At 37.5% G+C, this 25754-nt stretch overlaps 1 protein-coding gene across 6 annotated transcripts in view; it reads left to right on the plus strand.

Moving 5' to 3' along the window:
• KIF16B (kinesin family member 16B) overlaps positions 1-25754 on the plus strand; it is a 142252-nt gene that overhangs the window by 88400 nt on the left and 28098 nt on the right. For 4 of the 6 annotated variants that reach the window (XM_074864366.1, XM_074864367.1, XM_074864369.1 and 1 more), the window contains 2 exons: positions 7117-7239; positions 14363-14452. In XM_074864366.1, the coding sequence (XP_074720467.1) occupies positions 7117-7239; positions 14363-14452 (213 nt within the window). Of the gene's footprint in view, positions 1-908; positions 5456-7069; positions 7240-14362; positions 14453-25754 lie in introns of those variants that run through there. The other 2 variants (XM_074864371.1, XM_074864365.1) reach the window with 2 other exon arrangements.

The raw sequence follows: 25754 nt of genomic DNA on the forward strand, positions 1-25754 counted from the left end.
CTGCGTAATTAGAATCTTGAATTCACAGCAAGATTAATGACTAATAGAGACAGTAATGCACTTTGCCAGCTGGAATGAAAGTGATTTTTTTTCAGATTGGGCACAGCTTTTTCCTTATTTGAAAGGTGTGGTGTTATTGTGGATCTTGCTTCCGTGTTTTGTCATGAATTTTAATTTGGAACAGTATCCCTTTCCTGATTTTTAGAGGATAAAGCATTTAATGAGGAGATATTGTCTGAATTCAGAATACCACTTCACATTTTTGACTCACAATGAACTACTCGAACAGTGTCTATAATATTAGCAAGTAGCATCAGGCAAATTTGCCTATGCCATGAAGGATTCACATGCGTATTTTTAAACTGAGGCTTAGACCCTTCCTAACGTATTTGGTTGTCTAACTTCTGCTTGAAACATGGTTAATTACTTGTCTTGGTGAGTAAATCCTGGATTTAAACCTTAATAGTAGGAGGGCTGCAACACCCTTAATTTGGACTTTTTTGGACTTTTACACTGTTATTTTTAAACTGTGGACTCATCACACTATCTTGGATAGTATAGGATTACTTCTTTGTGCATGTGTGGAAAAATACTAGAGGGCTTATAAATTCTTGCATTGCCCATTGACTTCCTGTGGTTTTCGAGTAAAGCAAATATATAAACCAAGTGAAATGGATACTGTACAAAGAAACAGCAGTGGTGGGCTGGGAAGATCAACCATTCCTGAATCAGACCTCAATCACTTCTGTTGGATTTTCTCTCTCTGATTTTGAGAGATTGTACAATGTTGGTACCAATTTTGAATGATTGTACAAACCTAATCAAAATCAATCCTCAATTTAAGAAATGTTCAAATCAGGAGGTTTTATAAAGACATTTCTATTTTCTTCTTTTGAAATTTTTAACAGAAAAGTCAACAGTGGCAGCCACATTATGGCTTTCCATTTATGTCTAAAGATGGCAATTGTGCTTCTGAGTTGTGTGGAGAAAACGCAGGAGTAAGAGACCATAAAAGACAGAAGGAATATACAGAGATGTGGGATTTATTTTCCAGTTCTGGAAGAATCTCCTCCCCTTTTACATCAGAGAAGGCATTTGAGAATGAAAGGAGTAATTCAGAACAGGAGAGCTTTGCTTGTCATTGTGACATTGGAAGTAGTTTAATTCACTCTAAAAATATTAATACTTTAAAGAGTAAGAACGTTTCTTATCAGAATGTTTTATCTACTTCTTTACGAAGTCATGACTTAAATAATGTGGCTTATTCGCTCTGCAAGGTTGAAAATTTCAATCATTTTGACGATAAAATAATTACTTCTCTGGATTGTGACAGCTCAAGAACTGAATCTGATTGTTCCCACTTGAAACAGCTGTCTTCTGTAGGAATCTTAATGGGTGCTAATGAGCAGGCTGGCTTTAACAGCATATCGTGCCTTCTTTTTTCTCAGTCTAATGTGAATTCTGAAATAATAACTTGTAAAGAAAACAGCCAATTTAAGACAGTGGACCCAACAATTGAAAACCAGTCTGGTAATTCTCAGCTTCCAACACAAAAAAACTCTGATTTGATTTCTTTCAAGTCACTACCTTCTCATTTTGATGTAAGCCCGGAGTACACCTATGGTTTGGGATATCTTTTCAGTAAGCTTTCCTGCCTTTACAAAGACACCGGTAGTCAGCTGCTCAACAGTATGGGGGTTCCTAAACAAATTAAGGAGTTGGGAAGTTTGTGTGATAGAAGTGAGAGATGTGCACAAGTGATATCATTAATAAAAAATCTGCCATTTGTAAGAAACTTGCAAGTAAATGTATTCTTCAAGTCGGATATGACTCAAGATGCATCCCATTCTACTGATGATGCCAAAGCTCATACTGAAAATGTCATTCAACCCGAATCCCCTGTGCAAGAGGCTATCACGATGTGTGTAAGCACAGAAATCTCCGATGCCTGTATGAGAGAGTCCTCTGAAGGCTTTGTGTGCTGTTGTAAAAATGAAGAGCTGGAAAACGGCTGTCTTATGTTAAGACAGAAATTTGTGCATTTTCCTGATGTCTTTTTGAAGCTTCAGATCTGTTCTCTGGAAAAAGTTCTGGAATTTTTGACTTGTGCCTTACCTCAGATCTGTATTAGAATGGAGGAGTTGAAAGGCATATATTGGCTTGCTGTTGGCAATTGCAAAAAACCTGATCCAGAACCTGCTTGCTTGCTTTTGTTCAGCTCCGTTCTGTATGTTGTTGTTTCGTCAGTCAAACAAGACGTCTGCCAGAGTTCCTTGGCAATGTTTCCTGAGGTTCCCATCGTCACTATAAAGGAGATTCAAGTTGGCTTTGCTGGACAGAGTATTAGTCTTCTGTGTTCTGCTGAAGATTGTTTACTCACAATATTTACCTATAACAAACACTTCACTCAAAGAATTTGCTATGACATAATGAGTGTTTTGATTTCTACAACGGATGATGCTTATTTAAATCACCAGCTCTTGAAAGATGATTTGATGCAGATTTCGCTTGACTGGACATCAGAAGTAAATGACTTAGTTTTTTCAAATGGAGTACGATTGTTCTGTAAATTTAGAACTGAATTAGCTGATCTGGTTTACTTACTCCATGAAAATATGGGAAGTATTAAACCTTCATTAGGTGACATTCGTATACTGCTGTATACCTCAGTGAAAGTAGACTGTGCTAAGCAGACTGTGTATAGAGCTCTTGTTCTTACATCTACTCATATCGGTCTCTTAAGGGAAAATAATGTCTTCTATCCTGCACCTAACTTTCTGGGTGCTTCATGCCAGCAATCACAATTTGACAGCCTTCAGTTATACAGTTTGAATGATATCCGATGTGTAGTTTTGCCAGACAAAGAGAATTCCACAAAAATTGAGCTTGTGTTTTCTACAAGGAGCAAGGTTGGATCTGATTCAGGAATTGGTTTTTCTAAATACTGTGAAAAAGAAATAAATACCCAACTGACAGTCATCCCATCAATTCCTCAAAGCAGTTTGCATATCCCTTTGCAAAACTGGAAATTAACATTCAGTTCAAGTGAAGAAGCCATTTGGCTAATTATGCATCTGACTAGGTGCTGAAATCCAAATACGTTTGGATACATTCAAAATAAGAGGCTAATGAATATTGATAAAATCCTTTTTTTTTTTTTTTTTTTTTTTTTAAATCAATAGGCTAGAGAGTCCTTTGAGCCTGTAAGGGAATTCTGTAGGGTGTGTACGTACTTCTTAGCAAAAAATCATTATTACTTGAGTACTTGCTTTTTGTGGATCTCTGATATGCTGTACGTACATTTTCTTGGGAAAGTGAGGAAACAAAATGTTTTTATCTCATGTAGTAGGTGGATCAAAACTACAATTACAGCTGTGTCTTCTGATTTCCATGTTGGCTGTGTTTTCTGGCTCCCTTCATCTACTATCTGTCTTCATTAATGTCTTCTCCATCCCTCCTTGATTACCTTTTCCTTAATCTTTCTGAGTATCTGTTTTCATGCTTCTCACTTATTTCATCCCCTTGATCTCAATATTTCAAAACACCTGCAATACTTTTTAAATCTTAAATTCACTGTATGCTCTTAATACTAAGGATATTTATAGCTTTTATACTGACAATTTTGGGAAGAATAACATTGACAATTCTCTGTGGTTTGAGTTTTGCATTTAAGGATTATTGCACTCTTGCATTAAAGTTTGTCACAAGTGCAAAAGGAGTTATGTTTGGCTTAGAATAAGTGTGTTGGCTGAGTTACCAGGAATTGATGGATTTGCCATATTTCTCTTCTCCTGGGTTTGCCCCCTTTGCCTAGGGCTAAGAGAGTGTAGGCTATGTGGAAGCAGAGAAACAGAGCAAGAAAAATGCAGAGAACATCCAATAACTCTTTTTAGATTTCCCCCTCCCCTCCTTTTCTTGCAGGGAAGCAATGTATGGCTTGAAGTCATTCCTATTTATTTTGTCCAAATAGTTAACTTGTACTCCTCCACAGCAGAATAAGTGTTTATATTCCTTTGATGCAAGCGTTTAAGGAAAATGTGATATGAAAACGAACCCGATTAAAGGGTGTAAACAGACGTTGGTTGTGCTTTAAATAGCATTTTGACCTTTGGTCATGCTACTATACCTGTGGTAAGACAGACATTTTGGGGTTTATTATCTGTGTACATGTTTGTCATGCTGTTAAATGGATAGTTAGTAACTGGAGATACTGCCTGACGGATGGAGTGAGTTTAACTCTACAATTCTTTCAGCGTAATGTGCCTGGCCTGACTTTCTTCTTTTTCTGCTTGCTTACTAACAGGGTTGTTGATGCTGTGAGATTGCATCTCTTACAGACTCTTTAATATTACGTTCCAAGAAATAATGGAACTGCTGAACATTATAAAGATTTCCATTAGTCGATGCTTGCATTTAGCTTAGTACAAGGTTATTCTTTACCTGTTATGCCTGTCAGATGTTCAAATAAGAAATAAGCTGTTGCCTCCCATCTTTTGTTTCTTCCCTTGTAAAGGGGTCTGAATACCTTTTGAATCCTGTTGCTTGAATGTGCCATCTGCCTTGTTTGAGGAAGATGGTCTTTGGCAGAAAAAACAGTGGTATCTAATCTGAAATTCTAAACTCAGTAAGCATATTGCCAGTAGAGGTGCAATCTTCTACTAGACAGAGTTAGACTTAAGTCTACTAGTATAAGAACATTTCCCATTTGTTCTTACCATATGTTAAGACATGATAATGTAACTCACGTGGGATTTAAAAAGAAATAACTTGCATTGGATGGGGAAGTTATGTCTGGAAGGATGAACACTAGTTTGGATAGAGAATTACATGGTTTTTAATCATAACAAAACTTCCTAATACCTTAAGGAAGTCCAAAGATGAGCAAAATGTGTTACGTTATTTTGAGGTACGGTTTTTGTTTTGAACAAAAAAGTATACACAAATGCCTTGCATAACATGGAGTAGACAGCGTAGTGATGAGTTGGAGCGTAACCTCGTGTCAGCCTGGTTGAAGAGTGGCTCCCTCATTGACATCACCAAGGCATTTTTTGTGAGCTTTGCCAAAAGTGAACATTGAGCGGCACTATCTGGGAGGAGTATCTTAATCGAGGCTGCAATTTCTGCAACTAATTCCTTTTCAAATTATACCCCAAAGTTAGATGTTTGTGCATGTTGTGTTCCCGATAACATGGTTTTTATCTTTTGTGTTTATTTTCAAAATTAACTTGGTGAATATTCTGCACTTTTATGAAAAAATTACTTCATGGCACTATCTCATATTCTACTGTAAATTAAACATAACGTAATGACCGATGGTTATGAATATCAAAGCATTATTTAATGTATTAGGATGTGTTTTTCACAACACTTTGTGTTTGAGATGATTTTCCTCTCTGACTATTAGCTGTTTGTAATAGTTCTCTGAAAATGACTGCCAATAAATTACATGTTGACAGAGGTGGCTTAAAGAGTGACTTTATGGTTTTATTGTTGTTTTAAAACAGATGATATTGCTGTCAAGGCAATGAACTCCTCTTTCCCCAAGGAAAGAATTGCTTACATTTCTGTGCTCCAGAAATGAGTTTTAGTTGAAAAGCCAGTAACGTGGGGAGAAGTGAAAGAAGGGCAAAATGGAGAGGAGAAAGTATTTGTTGTGTAAACAAAGGTCACTAAAATACTTTTCCATTCAAACACAATTTTTTTTATATTTTCACAAAACCTAGAAAGCTTGTGGAAAACACCTTCTAGATAAAGTCAGTTAACTGGAACCAAAATTCACTTTCTTTGTGTTTTATTTTTCACTGCTCTTAATGCTAATGTTAAGGGAAATGACATTGGCATTTATAATTGACTGGTAATGAAGTAACAGTCTCCCCTTCTCAAGAGCCAGGTGAGGATGCTAAAAAGCTCTCTCTAACAGGCAGCAATCAGAGAGACAGTATGAATGAGTTTCAAACTTTTCTCCGGCTCCTACACAGTGTCACATGTACTGGAAGTCAGCAGGAGCTGCTACAAAGAAACCAAGTGTCAGTGAGAAGTGCAGCCATATTCATGTTTGGAGATACGTTGGTCAAGAAGGAATACTTTTGGCCAAGCAACATGTCTCGTGGTAGTTGCTAAAGGATTGAAAATGCATGTTGAGAATATGGTTACAGATCAAGTGATGGATAGCATCACTAAAACATGTAATATGGTCATAACTTCACAGTGGTAGTTTTTTCAATCTTCTTTTGTTATTGTTAACTTACATTTTGGCATGGTGCTGTTATTTTTTAAGTACAAGTTCACTGAAGTTTTCAGACCAAATATATTCAACTGAGAAAGTGGAGGACTTCTTAAAAGACAGTTTCTTTACTTATTCACTGTAAATGCTTATGCTACTTTTGGACATAGTCACTGCAAAGCATTAATTTTTTTGGTTGCAAAAATATTTTATTTTTGACATAACTTCAGAGTTACAGATTCCATCTGGCTGTTAGTCAGAGGAATGTGCCCACATTACAAATACCTTTTTAGATTATTTTGTCCAGACCATGCAAATTTATCATAGTTGCGTTTTCTGTTCATTAGATGTGGTTTAAAGAAAACAGTAGGAAACTCTTCTGACAGTGGATTGCTATGTTGTCTATACCTTTTTAATTATAAAATTAGTTTGGATTTTTAAAGTCTAAGAGCTTTCTGAATTGCCTAGATCCCCTGCAGCTTTGCATGGTGTTGTGAAGAGGTTTGTTATATAAAGACATTAAAAAAAATATAACTGTGAAGGCCTGATTCATATATTTATTTTTTTTAAAGAGGGTTAATACAAAGTCTTCTCTTGCCTTGTTTTTGATATCTCAGCTGAAAATGCCTTTTCAAAGAAAAAGTATTTTTGAAGATGCTTCACCTTAACTTTTCATGCGTAACAAAATGCTAGAACTCGCTTATAAAATGAGATCCACTTTGTTTTGAAATAATTCCTTTACTTTAGAAATAATTTCTGCCTTTTCCATGCTCTCTTTCCCTGCTCTTCTGGCCAAGAACATTTTCTCATTTTTAGTGAAGTTCTTTTCTTTTTTTCCTTATGTAGTGATTTTGGTTTTCCTTTGTTCTCCCTATTTGGTATGCACATGAAAGCGGATGGTCTGTCGTTCACTGGGAGCAAATCCAGACGACCTAAAGGACCCAGTTAAAATTAGTATTCCACGCTATGTCCTGTGTGGGCAGGGAAAGGATGAACACTATGAGTTTGAAATAAAGGTAAGTGCTTTTGAGTTGCTTGTCCTTAATGTTTGGGGTCTCTGTACACATGTTGCTTGCATTTGTACAACAGCAGCATCATAGTAACAACAGTAATAGAAAAAAGGCTTTTGTTTAAAACCAAATAGTTCCTAGTTTGCTCTGTCCAGCCGTCGGTGTTCACAGTGACAGTGTCACAGTTAGTGAAGATGGAAACGGCAGCTGGAAATGCAGCTGAGAATCTGCAGATTCCAGAAATCGCCTTACTAACCCCAAGGAAATGTAGTTTTTGTTCCACTAAGTGCAATTTTTGGTTCTCCTTCCATTGTTGTAAGTGGCTTCACTACTGTTGAATACGAGAGGTTGTGAGAAGGCATGCAGAATACAGGACACTATAAAGACAGGTATTTTCCAAGTGGATCAATTGTACAGAGGAGGTTGGTGGTCAGACTCTTGGGGTGAGCAATTCCAGATCCAATGTCAAATAATTCAGTTGAAAGTGTTGCAGAGATGAGGATTAAATGCATATTGGTTATAGGAAAGCCCTTTATTGAGATGCGAGTGTCAGGTATAGAAAATTATTAGACTTGAAATATTTGCCTGTAATAATGAAAGCATAATTAAAGTATTTTGCACATACCCACAACAAAGTCGTGATTCATTTTGGGCTCTCTTTGTTCTGATTCTTCCCACCATGTGTTTCCAAGGTCTCACTTCTCCAAACTATCTGCTTCCTCTCCATTCTAGTGGCTTCATCAGTTGATCTTCTGTGCAGAAATGTTGGAAAAAAATACATATTCATTATGTTTCCTCTGGTACTAAGCCAGTGTTTTTTCAAAGCACGATGTGAAGTCTAATTGGAAATGTGCTCTCAGTGCACGTGGACATGTAGCATAACTGATGTACATGGCATCAGAGAGAGAATTGGCAGCCTTCTTCACTGAACGTACTGCCAGATGCTTCGTTAGCTGGTGTAGGTTGGAGGAGTGACCTGCCCTCACAGTATGCAGGACCATTTTGAACTATGCTTACATTCTCTTTTTCAAAGGCTTTTATTAAGATGGGTAATCTTAGCTCTGTTTGAGCTAATTAAATTTTCATCTCAAAACGTATTGCACAATTTGTGGGTGGAATACTTCCTTTTGCCCTTTGAACTTTGAATTTCTCGGGGCCAACAAAAGCCCAGAGCCATGGAGATACTGGGAGGAGGGTAAGCACATACAAAACTTCCCCAAGGACTGTTCCAGCCACCAACTATTTTCAGCACCCAGGATTTACTAAACAATGGTTAATGAAGGTAAATACAGTAAAAAGGTATTTTATCTTTTTATTAAGTTGGTGGATTTCTTCTCCAAATATTCTCCATCCCTAAAACCCCCATAAGCAGCTCTAAGATTTTAGGATGAAGGGACAGTTAAAAAGTCTGTGCAGGAAGACTTGGACTTACCTGGAAGAAATGTAATAGAAGAAAAATGTTGGAAAGGGGTGGGATTTGTAACCAGGAAAGAACAGGAGGATGTACCAGAGAGAGATACAAATGCATATGAAACTAGGCTCCAGCAATTCTGTTGCTTCTATTTTGTTTCTGTGAGAAACAAGGCTTGCAACCCAACCTCAGTAATGGCATGGAAGGAGCAGACACTCTGCCTAAGAGTGGTGTGTATGGACTGGCTATTCTCTTCTGTTGTACTTGCCAGTACCATCTCTTGTATCTCTCCTGTGCCATTTCTAGGCTGCCTCTAAAAGAAACTGCTGCTTAAATAACTGCTTTGATGAAGTTCAAATCAAAGAAATGGATGACATATGGCATAGGAAATGGGCTATCACTTTCATAATTGTATTCCATTGCTGTCAACTTCCTTAGAGCACTAAATATTGAATCTCCTATGGACCTTAGTTTGGCTGTCTTTGGGATGTTTGTTGCAGTCATTCCCTTACACAAATCAATCAACTGTTTATGCTTTTTGCTTTGCCTCCAGGTCTCTGTATGTCACAGTGGGCTGCTTTTGCTGTGGTCAGGATTTGACTCCAAGCTACAATCCACAGACCTTCCACAAACTTTTCTATTTTAAACCTTTCCCTGCAGTGCTCCCCACTCTAATTTGATCCGTATTAATCTTCAGCTGCTGTTACTTTTATTCTGTAGGAAATCACAATGCATGGTAGAGTGATATTTTTATTTTTTTTTTTTTCCCCTTAAAAATCAGGAAAGTAGGAAGACAGAGCAGGGAGGAGAGAATGTGTACCTGTTTATTTCATCCCTTCTTGATGAGTCAGGATACAATGTCAGTTGTTGAAATAATTCCTTACTTCAGCCTTATTTTACTTTGTTCAAGTTTATTTTCAGGTGATCTTATACAGAATATGTGTTGGTCTTGGGGAAGGGCTGGGGCATTTTTAATCTCATGTCCTTTGCCAGTTCCCAAATAAGCTTTCTTCACCAAGGGTCCTCTTGCTCTTGGGAAAATGCGTAGCTGACCTGTTTGCATGTAACAACACTTTGAAATCTGACAAAGAAACAAGGCATGATTGAGTTGAATTGTAAACCTTTGAATCCTAGGTATTTCAGAAGTATTTTGTTCAACAGATGTTTCTAGTCATTGTATTTGTAGTTAAATCCTGGCATATTGCTGTATAGAGGAACAAATATAACTAGTTTCTGTATATAACAAATATATAAATTTCTTTGTGACATGCAGTAGTAAAGATTATTTCCTTTATATGCCAAAAGAGAGTGAGTTCCACTTTTCTTGGCAGCATCACAGTCAGTTCATAAGTCTTTCAACCCTAACATACCATCCAAAAATATTTAGTGCAGGTTCAGTATCTTGTCCATCTAGACATATATAACATTTGGGAATGGGTCAGCAAGGTGGTCTGTCTGTTCAGGTTCTTCCACTGGATACAGATCCTACTTTTAAGATGTTGAGTGACTCCCATGAGAACCTATTGGAGAGAGTTCAAAATAGAACCAAAACCATACTTTAATAGAGTTAAAATAGCACCTGGTCCTTTTGCAGCAAGAGATGTCATGGAGCTGTTTGTGCTGGTCTGCTATGAAATATTCAGTATGAATAGATACATTTCCAAAAAAACTTCTGTTTGAGTGACAGTTTTATATGTTGTCTTTAAAGACATGATGAAACTAGTAACTTAATCAGATCTAAACATATTTTAGAGCTGAATTAGAGTACCAGAAAACTATTCTTGTACTCTCCTCTTCCTTTCATGTTGTTGTGATACGCAGAATATTCAGGCAAGGCTGTGCTAGGAACAGTGTGTGGGAAGAGCTTTTGCATCGATAAGACCGTTGGCATCTGTTACAGACAGTGCCTGTGGTTGCAGACAGGACAACAGCAGGAGCAGTGAGGCAGCAGGGAAGGGAGAAGTCCAGCTCACATGAAGGCACACAGGGTTTCCCAAGAACAGGTGATGGAAGCAGAGCCTGGAATCAAGCACAGCCCTGCAGGGATCCTCTGACAAGAGGGAAAGTTGTAGATAAGTCTTCTCATTTTTATTCAGCTTTCCCTCATTCTCTCATTTTATTTATCCTGTTTGATATTCTTTCAAAACTGGCTTTTTCTTGTGTTTCAAAGCCTTTCAGTCATCTTTAGTGAGTTCTCTAGAGGAGAAAATCTAGGCAGATGCACCCCAAAGCAGTGCTTTTCTCCAGGTCTGGTCACAGTTCTGTTCAGCCAAATGCTGTGGTGAGCCTGCTCAAAATGTCCATGTTTCTCGTCAAAGTTTATTTCTGAGCTCAGCAAATTATTGCAGAATTGGAGTAAAGCAGAAACAGTGCTCATTGATACATAGTTCTTCAAGAAAATGATGCATGCCCCATATCTACCTAAATTAGAAAAAAGAAAAAGCCCATCTTCTCTCAACTCTATTGGTTTAATACCCTCAATAACTAATAAAAAAAGGTTCCAAGAAACAAATCTGCATAAATCCCTTAATATCCTGCAAGTTTTTTAGCTTTTTGAATGCTGTATTCGTAGACAGTGTGAGAAACAGTTTCAACAAGGTCCATTTGTAGAAATATGAATATTCACAATTAGTGTCGACAGTTTAACCAGCCTAGATAAGTAAGGTGGGCACGTTCTGTTCTGATCGCTTCAGAATTAAGTGGAATATTTCTCCCTTCCCTCCCACCATGATTTTACTTCTATTTCTGTGGGGCAGAAGGGAAACACATTCTGTGATGTGCTTTACAGTGCAGTAAGTTGAAAATGTCTCTTAGGTTATTTTCTGTCAGTCTTCATGCAGAACAAAAGTTAAGGAGACAGGACTGTAGTATCTCCTTTCAAATTTATAAGTTTTATATAGGAAATAGTGTGCTTGAATAAAAGTCACAATTGTGAGGCAAGTCTAGAATCACATAAGTGCCCAGATAAGAATATTTTGAAAATCTGTCTTACAGATTTACTCAACCATGTATTTTTTGTATTAAGAAAATATTTTAACTACTATATTAGTAAATTACCAGCAAAAAGTAAAGGGCTTTTCAAATTTGCTTAACTTGCTACTGTTTGGCAGATCTGCACATGTCTCAGTCCCATACGTACAGAGCCTATATAGTCTGTCATACAGCTTTTCTAAGTGTGTGGGGGGAAGAATCCCAGTCCAAACTGGTTGGATCAACTGTAGAAGTAAAAGGCCCTGTTCTGTAAATGCTATTGCTGTGCCAGGTATGCTGTCATTCTCATATTGATCCTAATAACATTATTGTTGAGCTTTGGGGACTGGTTAAGATTTTGTTTAGCTTTGAAATTAATTTTCCAATAATATCAGCAGTAACAACAATAAAATTTGCAATGCATTACCTGCTAGTCTCGTTACAAGAATTAGGAAAGTAAATGAAGAGGCTGACAGGGATCGAGTCAGGTCAAGCCAAGCCACCAGGGAACACTAGAGAAAGTCTTTCAGTTTTTAGGCAGCACAGATATATGGCTTTGCTGTTTTCCTTCCTGTCCGTCTCTAACAAGTTGTTGATTAAACTTTGTAGAAGGCGGCCAATAAATAATTGGCTGCAGGCAATTTGATTTGGATAAGTTTGGTACCACCTTATCACCTAGACACCTGTCAGTCTAACAGCTTGATTGGCAAGCTGACATACATGCTCTTCCCCAGGCTGTGTAGCTGGAAGAGTCCTGAATGCTTTGTGTGAGGTTGCTCCCCTAAAGGCATGCTTCTGTGAAGCCCCTAGGGGAAAAAGAAGTTACTTTTGACTAAAGATTGTGTACAAATGAAATTATCACAGCAAAATTTCACAACTCAGAAGTATTAAAATACAGAATTAAAGCAAAAAGAAAGCAGGAATGAGTAACATCTTTATTTTATGATTATTCATTGCACTCTAATGCTTGCTTGAACATTGAAATCGCAAAGCCCTTTAAAGTAATTAATCAAGATCAGTGCAACATGCATATTTCTGAATAGTTACTTTTTTTGGGTAAACCTGCCTATGCATGTCAAATCCATTCACCTGATTTGTGAAGTTTGTGACACAGTTAAAAACATATTGAGGGAATATAGTCTATCATACAGGTGTCCTAGTAGCAGTCAAGCTTACTAGTGACATGAAAGATGAATTTTATCAGAGGTAATGAATTTGCGTTGTAGAGGTGTGCTAGAAGAACCTATGTTGTAGTGCTTGTGAAAAGTTTTGAGAAGGCCAGTTTTGTTTACTTACATCTTTTGGTTAAAAATAAAGGTAAAAATAGAAAAAAACCAACAAAACAAACCAAAACCTGGTTCCTGATGTCATAAGACACACAACAATTTTAGGTTTCCAGAACACTTCCTCCAGTTTCCCTGTTCTGTATACAGCAACAACGGCAGCGGGGATGGGGAAGGGTGGACCAGAGATGAGTGTGTCATGAGTGTGAGGTAGCAGCAGCAGTGCTTGGATGCTGGTTTCCTGTGGCTTTATTGCTCTGGTTTCTTTTTCTCCTACTCGGTTATCCTGCCCAATTGTAACTTTATTTACCTCCGTAACTTTCTGATATGCACAGTAGTGAGGAAACTACTTGTGAATTTTAGTAGTCTCTTTTAAGATTAAAAAGCCCATGTCTTTGTGAAATGAAAATGCTTATTCTTGATCTTCCTGCATGAAATCATAGCTAGGCAGAGGTAATACCACATATTAGGCATATTAGATGAAAAAAGGAATAGTCTTTTTAGGTTTAGGCAATGCCAGTTGGCTTTCTCCAGTTCGAGTAGTCAATGTAGAAAAATGCCCACCTCTCCCTGCAGCATTGCTTCTTGGTAGTCTTGGATCACCAGAGCTACAGAAACAGTTGTAAAGTCAAAGGCTCCAGACACATCACTTTTATGACCCACTTAGAAATTTCTTTCATTTCATCTGATTTCAGACAGTGAAAAATTTTCTTTCCCTGAAATTTTTGTTGGTTTCTCCGTTTTCTCAGAGGATTTCCTGAATAACTGATGGTAAGGTTGGCTTGCCCTCCCCCTTTGCACCTGTTGCTATGTGCCTTATTCATGGGAGTAATACTGTTGATTTTAATGAAACTGCCTGTATAAATGGGAAATTCATCAACATATTGATGACACAAGCCAAGAGTGTTTTAAAGGAGAGTCTTCTGCTGAAAGTTGACGTATATAATTTTTTACCCTGCAAATTGGAATCCTATTCTCTGTGGTAATGAACGCTGCGTGTCCGAGAAATGTGTATTTATTAATTGTATATATCTATGTATATGTGTGTGTGTACATGAGAATATATGTACCTATGAATGTATAGAGAGGCTGTGCTACACTTGTGCTGGCTGTTATTCATTCATTAAAGGAACACCCCCTGATTTTAATGCTGGGAGCTGCATAGCTGCACCAAGGAATGATTGAGGATTGGGGATTTTTTTAATGTGTTTGCAGCCTTGTCAAACCACTCCGGAATAAAGAATAAATGCACTCAGGTTTTTTGCTTTGCAATCAGTGCTCCTTATTAAATATAGTTCCATCACTGTAATGAAAGAAAAATGAAGTAAATCTATAAAAGCGTATGGATTTAAGGGAACTAAGAATTGCCTGTTTTAATCTGATAACCTTCTGTACAGCATGGTTTTTAGTATTGTGCGTTGTGCTGTTTTACTTCTGTTTCTTCTTCTTGTATTGTCTGATACAGATAACAGTCCTGGATGAGACATGGACAGTGTTCAGGCGGTACAGTCGTTTTCGAGAAATGCATAAAACTTTAAAACTGAAGTACCCCGAGGTAAGTTTTGGTGAAACTTCTTTTGCAGAAAAAGGTGGAGGCAGAGATTTGAAAACAAGTTTTCTGAAAGTTGTTTACTCAAAAAAGAGGTTGATTCAAGACAGCCAGCATGTCATCACCAAAGGCAAGTCCTTCCAGACAAGCATAGTGGCCTTTGATGATGGAGTGACTACATCAGTGGACAGGGCTTATAAGAAAGATGGGGACAGACTTTTTAGCATGACCTGTTGCAATTGGAGAGGGGGTAATGGTTTTAAACTAAAAGAGGGTAGATTTAGACTAGATAGAAGGAAGGAAGGAATTTTTTACAATGAGGGCGACGAAATGCTGGCGCAGGTTGCCCAGAGAGGTGGTAGATGCCCCATCCCTGGAAACGTTCAAGGTCAGGTTGGATGGGGCTCTGAGCAACCTGACCCAGTTGAAGATGTCCCTGCTCATTGCAGGGGGGGGGGGGGGGGGCGTGAATTGATGACCTTTAAAGATCCCTTCCAACCCAAACTATTCTATGATTTTGATTCCTTTCAGCTGTATGTGTCTAGTAAGATTGGCAAGCCCTTCAGCAGTTTAAAGCTCCAAGGCTGCTAGATACAGGATGGATGTTGCAGTGAAACTGTGACTCTGTGTGTTGCCTCTAGCCATTAATTCCCTTTACTGCTGACTGGCGTCGTTCCCTGGAGGTTGCTGTTTTGTTCATTGCAAGATACTTGCAGTCAGATCATGTCATCCTGACAACTCCTCATTTAAAAGAGCGTTGTTCCACAGATACCCTTTTCTAATAGTGGCTTCCAGGTTTCTGCAAAATGGAAAATTGATCTTTCTGACCACCTTGGAGACTCTGGGCATTCAGGATATGAGGAGCTGTGCCTGACAGAGCTTTAGTTCATTGGAGTGAGCGTTTTTAGAATTACAGTTCTTGGTTTCCACTTCTAACTTTTAATTATTAACATTTTGTTTCCTTTCTACTTGTTCCCTTGGATATTAGAGGAAATAAATCATTCAAGAAACAGAAGTGATCCTGATTTGAGTTAGCACAAGTAAAGAAGCCTGGACCATATATTCATGGGCAATATATTAGAAAACATTAATATGTTCAAGAAAGAGATGCAATAATGTGCAAATGCTTTCTTGGTCTTCATTGACCTATTCTTTAAGCTAAAAATAATTGAGCATGGAATGACCTTGAGTTTTAAAGAGCAGAATATGAAGATCTGTGTTTTGTGGAGATTCTGGGACTTAAGATTTCCCATTCTAAAACAGTATGAAAACCAGAAATCGAAACTGTCACACACCAAATATCAAAGAAAAGTTTCTAAAAAAAAAAAAAAATAAAAGAAAAAGAAAATTAGGTCATCTTTTCTGTTTGTCAGAAAATTTTTAAAGGTAAAATTGAGTTTTGAGTGAAAAATTGAAACATTCTCTTTCCACAAATGCTTTAAAAATATATTACTTGTGAATGAACATCAGTATTGTAGTTTTCATTTGAATGAATTGCCATTTCATCTCAGATGTTAGAGTTATAGTCTGCCAACAGGAATATCCTAATTGCATCTAACTCTTGAAAAAACAGCTAGGCAGTCATCCAGTTGAAATAGAAAAGGGCTACCTGAATCCCTCTGCAGACTGATCCTTCCCCATTTAGGAAAGTGTGTTTGCGTAGTCTTTTTCAGAGTCTGTTATTGGTACTGATAATACATGGAGGAACAATTGAATTTGGCTTTTACAGTTACGTCAGCGGGACATCAACTTCTCGTATGTAGTAATTAGATTCAGGAGGGATCTGATGTTCTTAAAGCCATTATTAAAATGTCCCGTGTGCTGCAGCATATTAATGTCACCTTTTGAATCAAGCATTTGTGATTCACAGTACAAATTCAGGCTTTTTTGGTGTTACAGGATGGAGTGGGGGGGGGGGGGGGGTAGGGTTTTTGTTTGTTTTTGATGACCCATGAGAACATAGGGGTGGTATTACTAGGTCAAAATAAAGTCCAGCATCCAAGACCATACAACTGAGAAAAAAATCCTAGCCTAAAGCAAAGGTACAGTTTTCTTCATCTTGGAGTCTCCCAAGCTGAAGTTGTTTTCGTTGTAATTAATAGTTCATGATTAATACTTTTCCTGTGGATTTTATCTATATTTTCCGTTCTCTACACCACTCACTTTATAGGTATCTTATGTAGGCAATATTCTTTTGCTGCTTTTTTTAAACTTCTTCCCTCTGTCTGTGGTCATGCTTGCCAGGTCAGTACATTCTCTGGTTGAATGTGCCAGTTTGTTTCTTATTGACACTTCTGTGTTGCCATATGTCTGTGTCTTAAGTAAACTTACTGAGATTTACATTAATGGAATTATTGGTTTAAATATGCACATGAATAAATTTCTAATTTCCACGAAGGATACACATTACGTTTTATTAAGTTACCTGTTCCCTTCTCAACAATTTTTGAAAGTCAGGGCAAATACCAAGTCTTACAAGTTTTCCAATATAACTTGCCCTAAAATATGATACTCTTTGGAGAAACATAGTAACGTGTTTTGGCTTCTAATATACCTGAAAGAAATGTTTAGTCACGTTACTTTCTGAAACAATGGATCCATATAGTAGTATCTTCTTCCAGCCTTTATCGAGCCTCCACTTCACAACGATCTTCAATAAACTACCAGTGAGGTTCAAGTATGCGTATCTTTGCCAAGTACAAAGCACACTAAAGTTCAGGAGAAGCAAGATAAGCATTTGATCATGTCATCTACTGCTTTTAGATAGGTACTGTCACTTAAGTATCTGTTTTGGACGCCCTTGCAGTACTGATGTGGTCTTCTCTATTTTACATAGTACGGGCTGTTGTGTCTACTCCTGCTTTAAGACATAGGGCACCACAAGGAAATGGCAAGCTTGTGGGCAGAAGAAACCTAGCTAATACACAGTTCCTTTCTTCTACCTGTCAGTATTTCTACAAACTACTGTGTCCTTGTTTATCAGAGGGGAAGAGCACATTGTGATGGATGAAACATAATATCCTGCGCTGTAGTAAAGTTTTGGAGTTTGTTTTCTTTGAAGGAATATCATTATCAATGATATGTGTGAATGACTGATGGCTTCCCGTATTTTTACCTTTATTTAAAATATAGGGTAATTTTGGATTAGTTTTGTGACATGAGTATGAGTTCAGTTTGTTTGGTAAATTGAAAATCATCTGTCTGCTTCTGATGATCTGTCATTGACCAAATTTAGGATTTACCGTGATGCTAAAATGCATTTTAATACCAAACTTGGCAAAGTTGCGTCCTTAATTACTGTATATTATTCCAAAGAAACCTGATCCTTAAAAGCAATGTTACAAGAATCCATCAGAGTTGAATATTATTTTGCATAGTTCACCTTCCAACTCTAAATTAATATTTATAATGAACAGCAAAAATACTGTGGACGCGTTTAATGTATGAGTGTCCTGCTTTTAGAAGTGAACTTTACAGCTCATTAGTGCTCAGCTCTGAGTTACTACATCAGTATTTTAATAATTTGCTGATCTTGCATTTCGTGTTGCTGCCACTGAATTCCCAAAGGAATGTATTGGCAAACTGATTTATTAGGAAGGTTTTTTAAAAAAAAAAAAACGACTATCTCTTTCAGAAGCAGAAACTATCTAAAGTCTTCCAGTCTTACAATATGCCGTATATTTTATATACCTGCACATTTGTTCTAATGTAATTAAGTGGCTGCTGACAACTGGATATCTAATTGAAATGTGTCACATGCAAATTTTGAAAGACTGAAGAAGCTGCAGCAGGGTGAGATTGTGCCAGTGGCGGATAAGTACCAAGCATTTAACAATGCCTGTTTTTTTTTAGGTCTGCATGATTGTCATTTGCCCAGCTTCAGCTTTCTTATGCTGCTAGATTGTTAATGACTTTCTTATTTTTGGAATTCTAATTAAGACCATACTTGGCTTTCAGTTGCGGTAGTCTCTGTAATGGATATACTTTTTGTTTGTTATTAGTCAGAAAGAGGAGCAAATGCATTCTTTAATAGAGAAGGGAGAACTTTCAGAGTAAGTCTCCTTTTTTCTCTTCCTCCTTCAGCTTTTCTTACCAGTTCATGGTTTTGAAATACTACTGGAGTGCTGGTTTCTGCAGAAAACCTTCCCTTCCTGATCCCCATCTTGCTGTGAGGGAAAACTCACACTAACATCTCTGTTAGTTCAGCAAGTTCAAGTGATACACATTTGTGATGGCCAGTGGCTCCCTTCTTCTTAAGACTTTGTCTCTTCCCTCTTTCAAAGGAGAGCAGAGGAACAATTGTCCATTTGTCTTTCCCTACCCAAATCCAAGGTTTATGAAGTCCCTCCTTTATGTGGGAGTCCTTAATTCCCACTTGCATCCAGGTATTGAAGCCATGTTTTGTGGGGCTTTCATTGTAGGTTCTAGTTATGGAGTCCCTTGTCAGTCTTGAAACCTCTTTCCATGTGCATAAAAATCTCTACATGGTGTTACTATTGAGGCATTTTTATTACTAATAGTGATTCTTGAGTTAAAATATTAGTATGTCCATGGAGAGCTGCCAGAGAGAAGCTAAAATGTATGCTTGTATTTATAGATTTATTCATGGAGATAAGGAGATGTGTGTAGGCAAGGTTTCTGCAGGAGTGCCAAAGCTATTGAGTTCTAGCTTATTTAACAGAATGTAATAATTTGTGCATTTGTGTTTGATGTATGGGGGTCTCTATATAAATATATATTTGTATTTTTCACAGTCTAAAGCACGAAAAGACTGTTTATAAATTTTTAAACAATTTTAGGTGGCAATTGACCCATCTTCCCCTCCTGCTGGTCTGGTTTTTGTCAACTTACAAGACTGAATGGATGCATAATATCCATATCTAAAACAGCAGGAATGTCTACGTAAACTTAAACCTTCAAGCCAAAGTTACCATGTGATCTGCCTCTACCCCCATCTGCTGTTCCCACCAGGGAAATGAGTGTCCATGATATATTGCAGTAACACGTCAATATCATGAATCTCAGAGGTTAGGATTAGAGACTGTTGCTTGCATGACAGGGTTTTTCAGGTACATTAAATATTGGACAGTAAAGGTTGTATTTTATAACTGTTAGGAAAAAATGCTGTCTGGTTGCCATTTTCTTTTTTTAGTGTAGTGTTCTGGAGGAAAGGCTCTCATTGGTATTGTCAATAAGGTTTATATATTCCTTCTTTTTATTTCTGAAGATAATATCCTCTGCTTATCAGAAATCTCTTTGTTTGACAGAGTATCATTCTGTTTGAGTGAACTCAAGGCTCCTGTCAACTGGAGGAGTTAACAGGCTGCTCTTTGCTTTGCATACTTGTAAGAATGGCATGAAAATCAAAGAGCAGAAAATATTTCTCAAATTCTTCAGAAACAGTATGTGAATGTTTTTGAAAATGCACGGAATTCAAAACATTTGTTGCAAGCTTATCTAAAACTGTTTTTAAATATTTCAGATTTTTCAAAACTTGAAAATAATCTGTTCATTTTTTAGTGGAAGTCTTTTGCATCTCAGGGAAGAGAGACAAGAAATGTTCTGTATCTCAGTGAAGCCAGTTCCTGTTTCATCCATCCATACTGCTTGCAACCACCAAACATATTATGTATATGTTTGCTAGTAGAATAGAACAGACACCAGTTTTGTAATCCTTTAAATTCTTTTTAGACTCTTTTCTAGTACTACTTATTGTTTAGGAGTAATTCAGCTCTGTAATGATAAATGAAGAGGCATGAACTGTTCATGTAACCACCACTGACTGATCTTGCTGTCCTTTCCTTTTGCCTCCATACTCCTCTTTTGGGTGACTGCCAGGGAAGCATCTCTATCTTCTTTTTAAATGGTCCATACATCTGGTGCTCTTGGTAAGTAATAGGTGGAAGAAATCCTCACAGGAAGTGCTGGCACAGATAATGGTGAGGGGATGAGTTTGAGGTGAAGCCGTTAATTTTAGGAGAGCATCCTTGGATTCTGGAAGGGATTCTGTCCAGGATCACTGACAGAGAAATGCAATTTTTGGCTAACTTTTAAGACGTGGTTGGTGGAAGTCGGGGGATTTTTATTCTTCCCCAATAGTATCAAGGATAATTAGGCGATTTCTGTGTATCAATGTAATTGCTAAATTATTTTTAAAAAATCTTGTCAGAGATGCAGAGTTCTCCCTCCTAAGGAAGAATACAAATAGAGAAATTAAACCAAGAACAAAGCAGTAAGGCAGCAGACTTTGCAGAGCACTTAGGGCAGCATTTTGACTGGGATCTTGGCTGTCTGGCTGCTCCAATTCTGGTTTGTAACCGTGCAGCTGTAGTGTTTTATTAAATGTAAAATTTATGTTAATCTCCTGGGATTACTTTGAAAGGGAAAAGGATGAGGAAGCAATAACTTTGAGGTACTTGGCTTGCAGGGCTAGCGAGCCGGTTGCCATGTAACTAGTGAGCTCCTGGAGTTTAGGAGCTGCTTTGGCAGCAGAAGTCAAAAGCTTGTTGCATCAGAGCTGGCCAGCCTGAAGCTCTGCTGGTTTTATGATTGGATTTTCTCATTTACTGGCATCAGTAACTGTATATTTAATTAATATAGAAGATTTAGGTAGTATGCTCACACTGAATGCAAAATTCTGGATATTTGGATGCTTCTAGTGCTCAGTTGTAAGTAGTGTAAAGCACTAGAGCTGTAAGTAACTGTAACTAAAAACTTTTAAGGCAATATTTAAAATGAGTTTGTTCTGAAACCTGCAATGCTTGTGCCAAAGCTTTGATTCTGCAGTGACCAAAATCCCAATCCATTCACAAGTTCAGTGACTGAGATTGATGTTTAGAAACTCTTGTGACCAAGAAGCAATCTAAAATCACGGGTTACATGTACTGGAGAGAGCAGGGTGTAACATATAGCAATGAACATGATGGTACAAATCTTGCTACAGGTGCTATCTCATTATTTTAGAAAGCTTAGGTTTGTCTGTATATGGATTCTTAATTCAGGTTCTTTCAGCCTCTAGGAGCTCCATGACCCTTAGTGAGCATAGTCTACGATAATATTTTAGGATTTATTTCTGTATTTGAAAATTTGTTCCAGTGAAGATATAAACTTGTTGATGTGTTCTGCCTGGACTGTAAGGATGTTTCTAGATATTAACTAGCAAATTTGGACTTCTTTTTTTTTAATAATCGAGAATATGTACTGTAGTTTTGTTTTTATACAATGGAAAAACATAATAGGAGTAACAAATTTCATGTGACAACATTTGGACAAACACCAAGAATGCATAAACAGTCTAAAAGCTTTTTTTTTTTTTTTGCCAGAAACTGTATATTTGGGCACAGAGTAAAATGAAAATTGTTTGCAACACTGATGTGCTTGTAAATAGCAAATGCCATGATGTGTATTAAAATAATACCTCTGGCAGAATTATAAGTATATAGAAAAACATTTAGAAAATAGTTTTTGAAATATAAATCCTAAACTAATGGCAGACCTTAACTTTTACTTCATAGTCTGGAATTTTGCTAGCCTTAGTAAAGATACATTATCTTTCCATAAATATTGAAAGAAAAATAAAGTAGTAATTTTTAGAATATGTCTGTGTGTAAACCTTATAATACTATTATACAAGCATGTGATTATAGCCTTCACCTTTATACAGTACAAATTACAGTAATTATGATATAATTTTAACATTCATATTCTTATCACCTATAACAGCCAGGAAGTACATACACAGGAAGCATATTTTGTCATATACGTTTCCAGCTCCCATTCCTAATTATATTCAGAGCATTCTGAAAGCCTGCAGGTTTATATACGTAGTACTTCCACATCAACTTTAGTTTGCCACTAGTACAGAAGTGATTTAAGAGGTAGATCCTTCATGTGGCCTTTCTGCAGCACAAGACTTTTGGCTGCTGATATTTTTAAAAGAAATTTTAGGACTTTGCTCAGTATATCAGCCTACAAATGAACAGGAGAATTTGTTCCCATAAGTAAAGTGTGAAGAACATTGCTGCTAACCATACCATGGAGTTCAGTGCAAGTTTGATTACAGGGAAGTGTATTTATTCCATGTGGTCCCTCTGAATTCATAGTTGCTAACCAGGACTGAAGCATCTGAGACACAACAAAACCCCTGGCATATTTGCTTCGCATTTCCCATTCTATTTCCAGTGGGAAAATGAATTCAATGTGCGAATTTCCTGTTATAAAACTGAATCTGAATGAGTTAGTCTTGTGAAAGCCCAGCTTTGGGATTAATTTCTGATAATTGTTGTTTTGGGTGCTAGATTTGTGCAGCAAAGTTTTATTGGCTTGGTACAGGTCATTCTGCAGAGATACAGCTTCTCTCTCTCTTTTCTCCTTCCTCTTCCTCCCTCCTGTGTTTTGGTTGATGATGAGACCTGGTTTTTTGATGGTGGGTTGTGGGGGTTTTTTTTATCTGTCTTGATCAGCTAATAAAAGCTGTGAGTTTTCAAATGGTCCTGTGGGAAAATACCATTAGCTTTATACATCTCTTCAGCATGAGACAAGATTAACCTGCAGGCAGACATCAAATGCCAAGTTTCATTGATTGTGCTGTGCAAAAGTCTTATATATTAGTAATGTAGAAATTGAAAAAAGAGGAATTTTGGGAGGGCCAAGTCCTTCATCTCATAATTCACGAACCATTTGTCAGAATAATTGCTTTGATTATTTGATAATTGGATTTTCAAGGCTCTTCTCAATTATCTAGTGAATTTGCATGGTATCAAAATATTCATGTTGTTTTATCAGTAAAATAGTTTTAGGTGGATAACAGCTATCTACGAGAGAGGAATGCCTCTGAGAAGAATTATTCCTGGACAAAGGTTTAGGTGCTCACTGAGTTTCAGCCATTTCTTAGCTGCTTCTGAGTGTCTGTAGGCTTGGGGATCACTTTAGGCTGCAACTCTTGTGTCTGCTTTCTTCCTGCTTAGTGGAAGATAGAGGGAAGGACTGGAGGTTTTGCTATTTATTTCTTTTAATGATTGCCTTGTTTTGGAGAGCTTTAAGACTTGTTCCCCATTAATCATTAGCTGTTATCGACAGTCTTGCTGTCTTCTAAGGGTTTTGTGAAGAACAACTTGTTCTCACTGGGTTGGTCAGGGATATGCTGCTAGATTAAGTAGACTTTTCAGGTAGAATCCTTTGGTTTCAGTTGATTTAGGATATGATGACCCAGCTCTAACACTAGTTGTTGTGAAAATACCCAGGTTAATTTTGAACAAATAGCATAGTAGCAAAAGCTGTCTGGTTCCAACTGTGCTGCTTCCTTACACGTTTAGATGGTATTACTGACGCAACTGCAGAGGTGAAGCTGTTATGATAAACTTTATTTACTGCTTCATCTGGAGGATTATACCAAGCTTCCAACCACTGGGGGAGAATGAACAGGAAAATACAGGTTGCAGATTTTTCTAGTACAGTAAGAATACTTAGCTGTTTATTTTGGCATTGCTATATTAAGCAAATGAGTGACTTACTATCTAAATGGGATTGAGATACAGGTGACTGTTAACTGATGGAGGCCCCATTCAGATAAGACTGATGTAGTCTGCAAGAAAGAAGACCTCCTGAAAAACAGTTTTCCCCTTTTTTAATTGGCAACAGTTGTTAACATGCTTTAAGATACATTTATGGGTTATAGTTTATCCAGCTGCTCTTGAAGACTCAAAGATGATATGTATTTTATGCTGAGGCATTGACCTTGTCAGCCATACTTTTGGGATGTAAAGGTTAAATTGAAGCATGGTTCCTTGTCTCTGTAGGCCCCATTTGTGTTCCCTGTAGAGAGATCAGTGCCTTCATGTGGCATTTCAGAGCATCAGAGGTGAGGCTCCTGCCCTGAACTTCCCAATGGAGGATCCTACACAGCTGCCAGGGAGCAGCAAGATCAGAGCTGTTCCACAAGGGAAGACAAGCCGGGAGCTGAGGGTGGCTGCAGCACAGGTCGCAGGGGGGACCTTGGTGGCCAGGGCAAAGTTCAACAGTACCTGAGCAGGGCTGGGACGATGATAGTCACCACCCCAGTTGACACTCAGGGATCAGCTGGCAAGGTGAGCCGGCAAATCAGGTCAGGGTCCATCAGAGAGACCAATTACTAGTGTACAACTGCAGTGTTCTGTTGTAAATATCCCCCTTTTTAATGTAAGTTAAGTCAGTTAAATGGTACATTTGCCTTAAAAAACCCCACCAAAATGAACATGATGTTTAGCATTGTTACAATATACAAAAGACACTTTTTATCTAGGGGTCTTTTATAAATATTACTTCGTCATGTTCCTGCTAATGAGCTTTCAGACTCGATATGGTGAAAATAATATTGTGTTTCTTAATTAAAAATGGGTTGACTTTGGAAGAAATGAAGAAAACAAATTTCTCAGACCTGTGCAGCTGATATTATAGTTTCTAAATGAGTTTCTAAAAGCCTTCGGTTTTGTATTCACAGTGACATCTTCCTGTAAGGAGCTCAGGATATTTTCTTGACTGCTGTAATGTAAATACATTAAAAAAAAAATCTGGAAGGGCCTTTTGCCATCTGTCTCTGCAACTCAGAACATACAGAAGGCTTCATCTTACAAGAGAGAATTGTCTATCTCACTACAGAGCCCAAAGCAAGAAAGCCCAAGCAGTAAATTTTATTAGACATCCCTGCATGACAAAAATCAATAAAATACAATCTCTTGTGGTTTAATATGAAAATAAACATAAAGAAGCAGTGGCTCTCAGGAAAAATATTGAGCTGCAGGTATAAAATTGAAAATGTCAAGAGGAGAAGACTGAAAGTGGAGGATGTTGTCCAGTTTACTGTAGGGCGTATTTCAGAACCAAAGCCAGGGATAATAGTGCAGAGAGCAATCTGTCTGGCCACATCTGAAAACCAAAATTCATTATGGAACTGTTGGTGATGTGAGTGTGAATGAGATGAAAAAGCTTACTTTTCATGGGTGCCAAACTTTGGGAGCCAGTGTTAAAACATGCCGTTAATTCATGGTTATCTATAAATGGTTGTCATGCTGTGAATGATAAAAAGAATCAAAGCTACAGTTCTGTTTGGCCAGTTTCTTCTATATTGAATCGATTATTTTCTGTCATACTTCGTTGTAGGTACTGCTGGGTATTAATGCTACTTTAATGATTTGTGTTGTGCGGTGCTGTCGGCAGTGTGGGCACTCTGAGGCTGTTTGAGTATACACTCTGTATTTTCTATGAAATACTTCGAATTTCTTTCAAACTGCATCTGAACACTGCATGTCCTAGTCTTGTTATGTCTTTTTTG

This window comes from Strix uralensis, chromosome 3, assembly GCF_047716275.1.
Source record: "Strix uralensis isolate ZFMK-TIS-50842 chromosome 3, bStrUra1, whole genome shotgun sequence".
Taxonomy (NCBI): Eukaryota; Metazoa; Chordata; class Aves; order Strigiformes; family Strigidae; genus Strix; species Strix uralensis.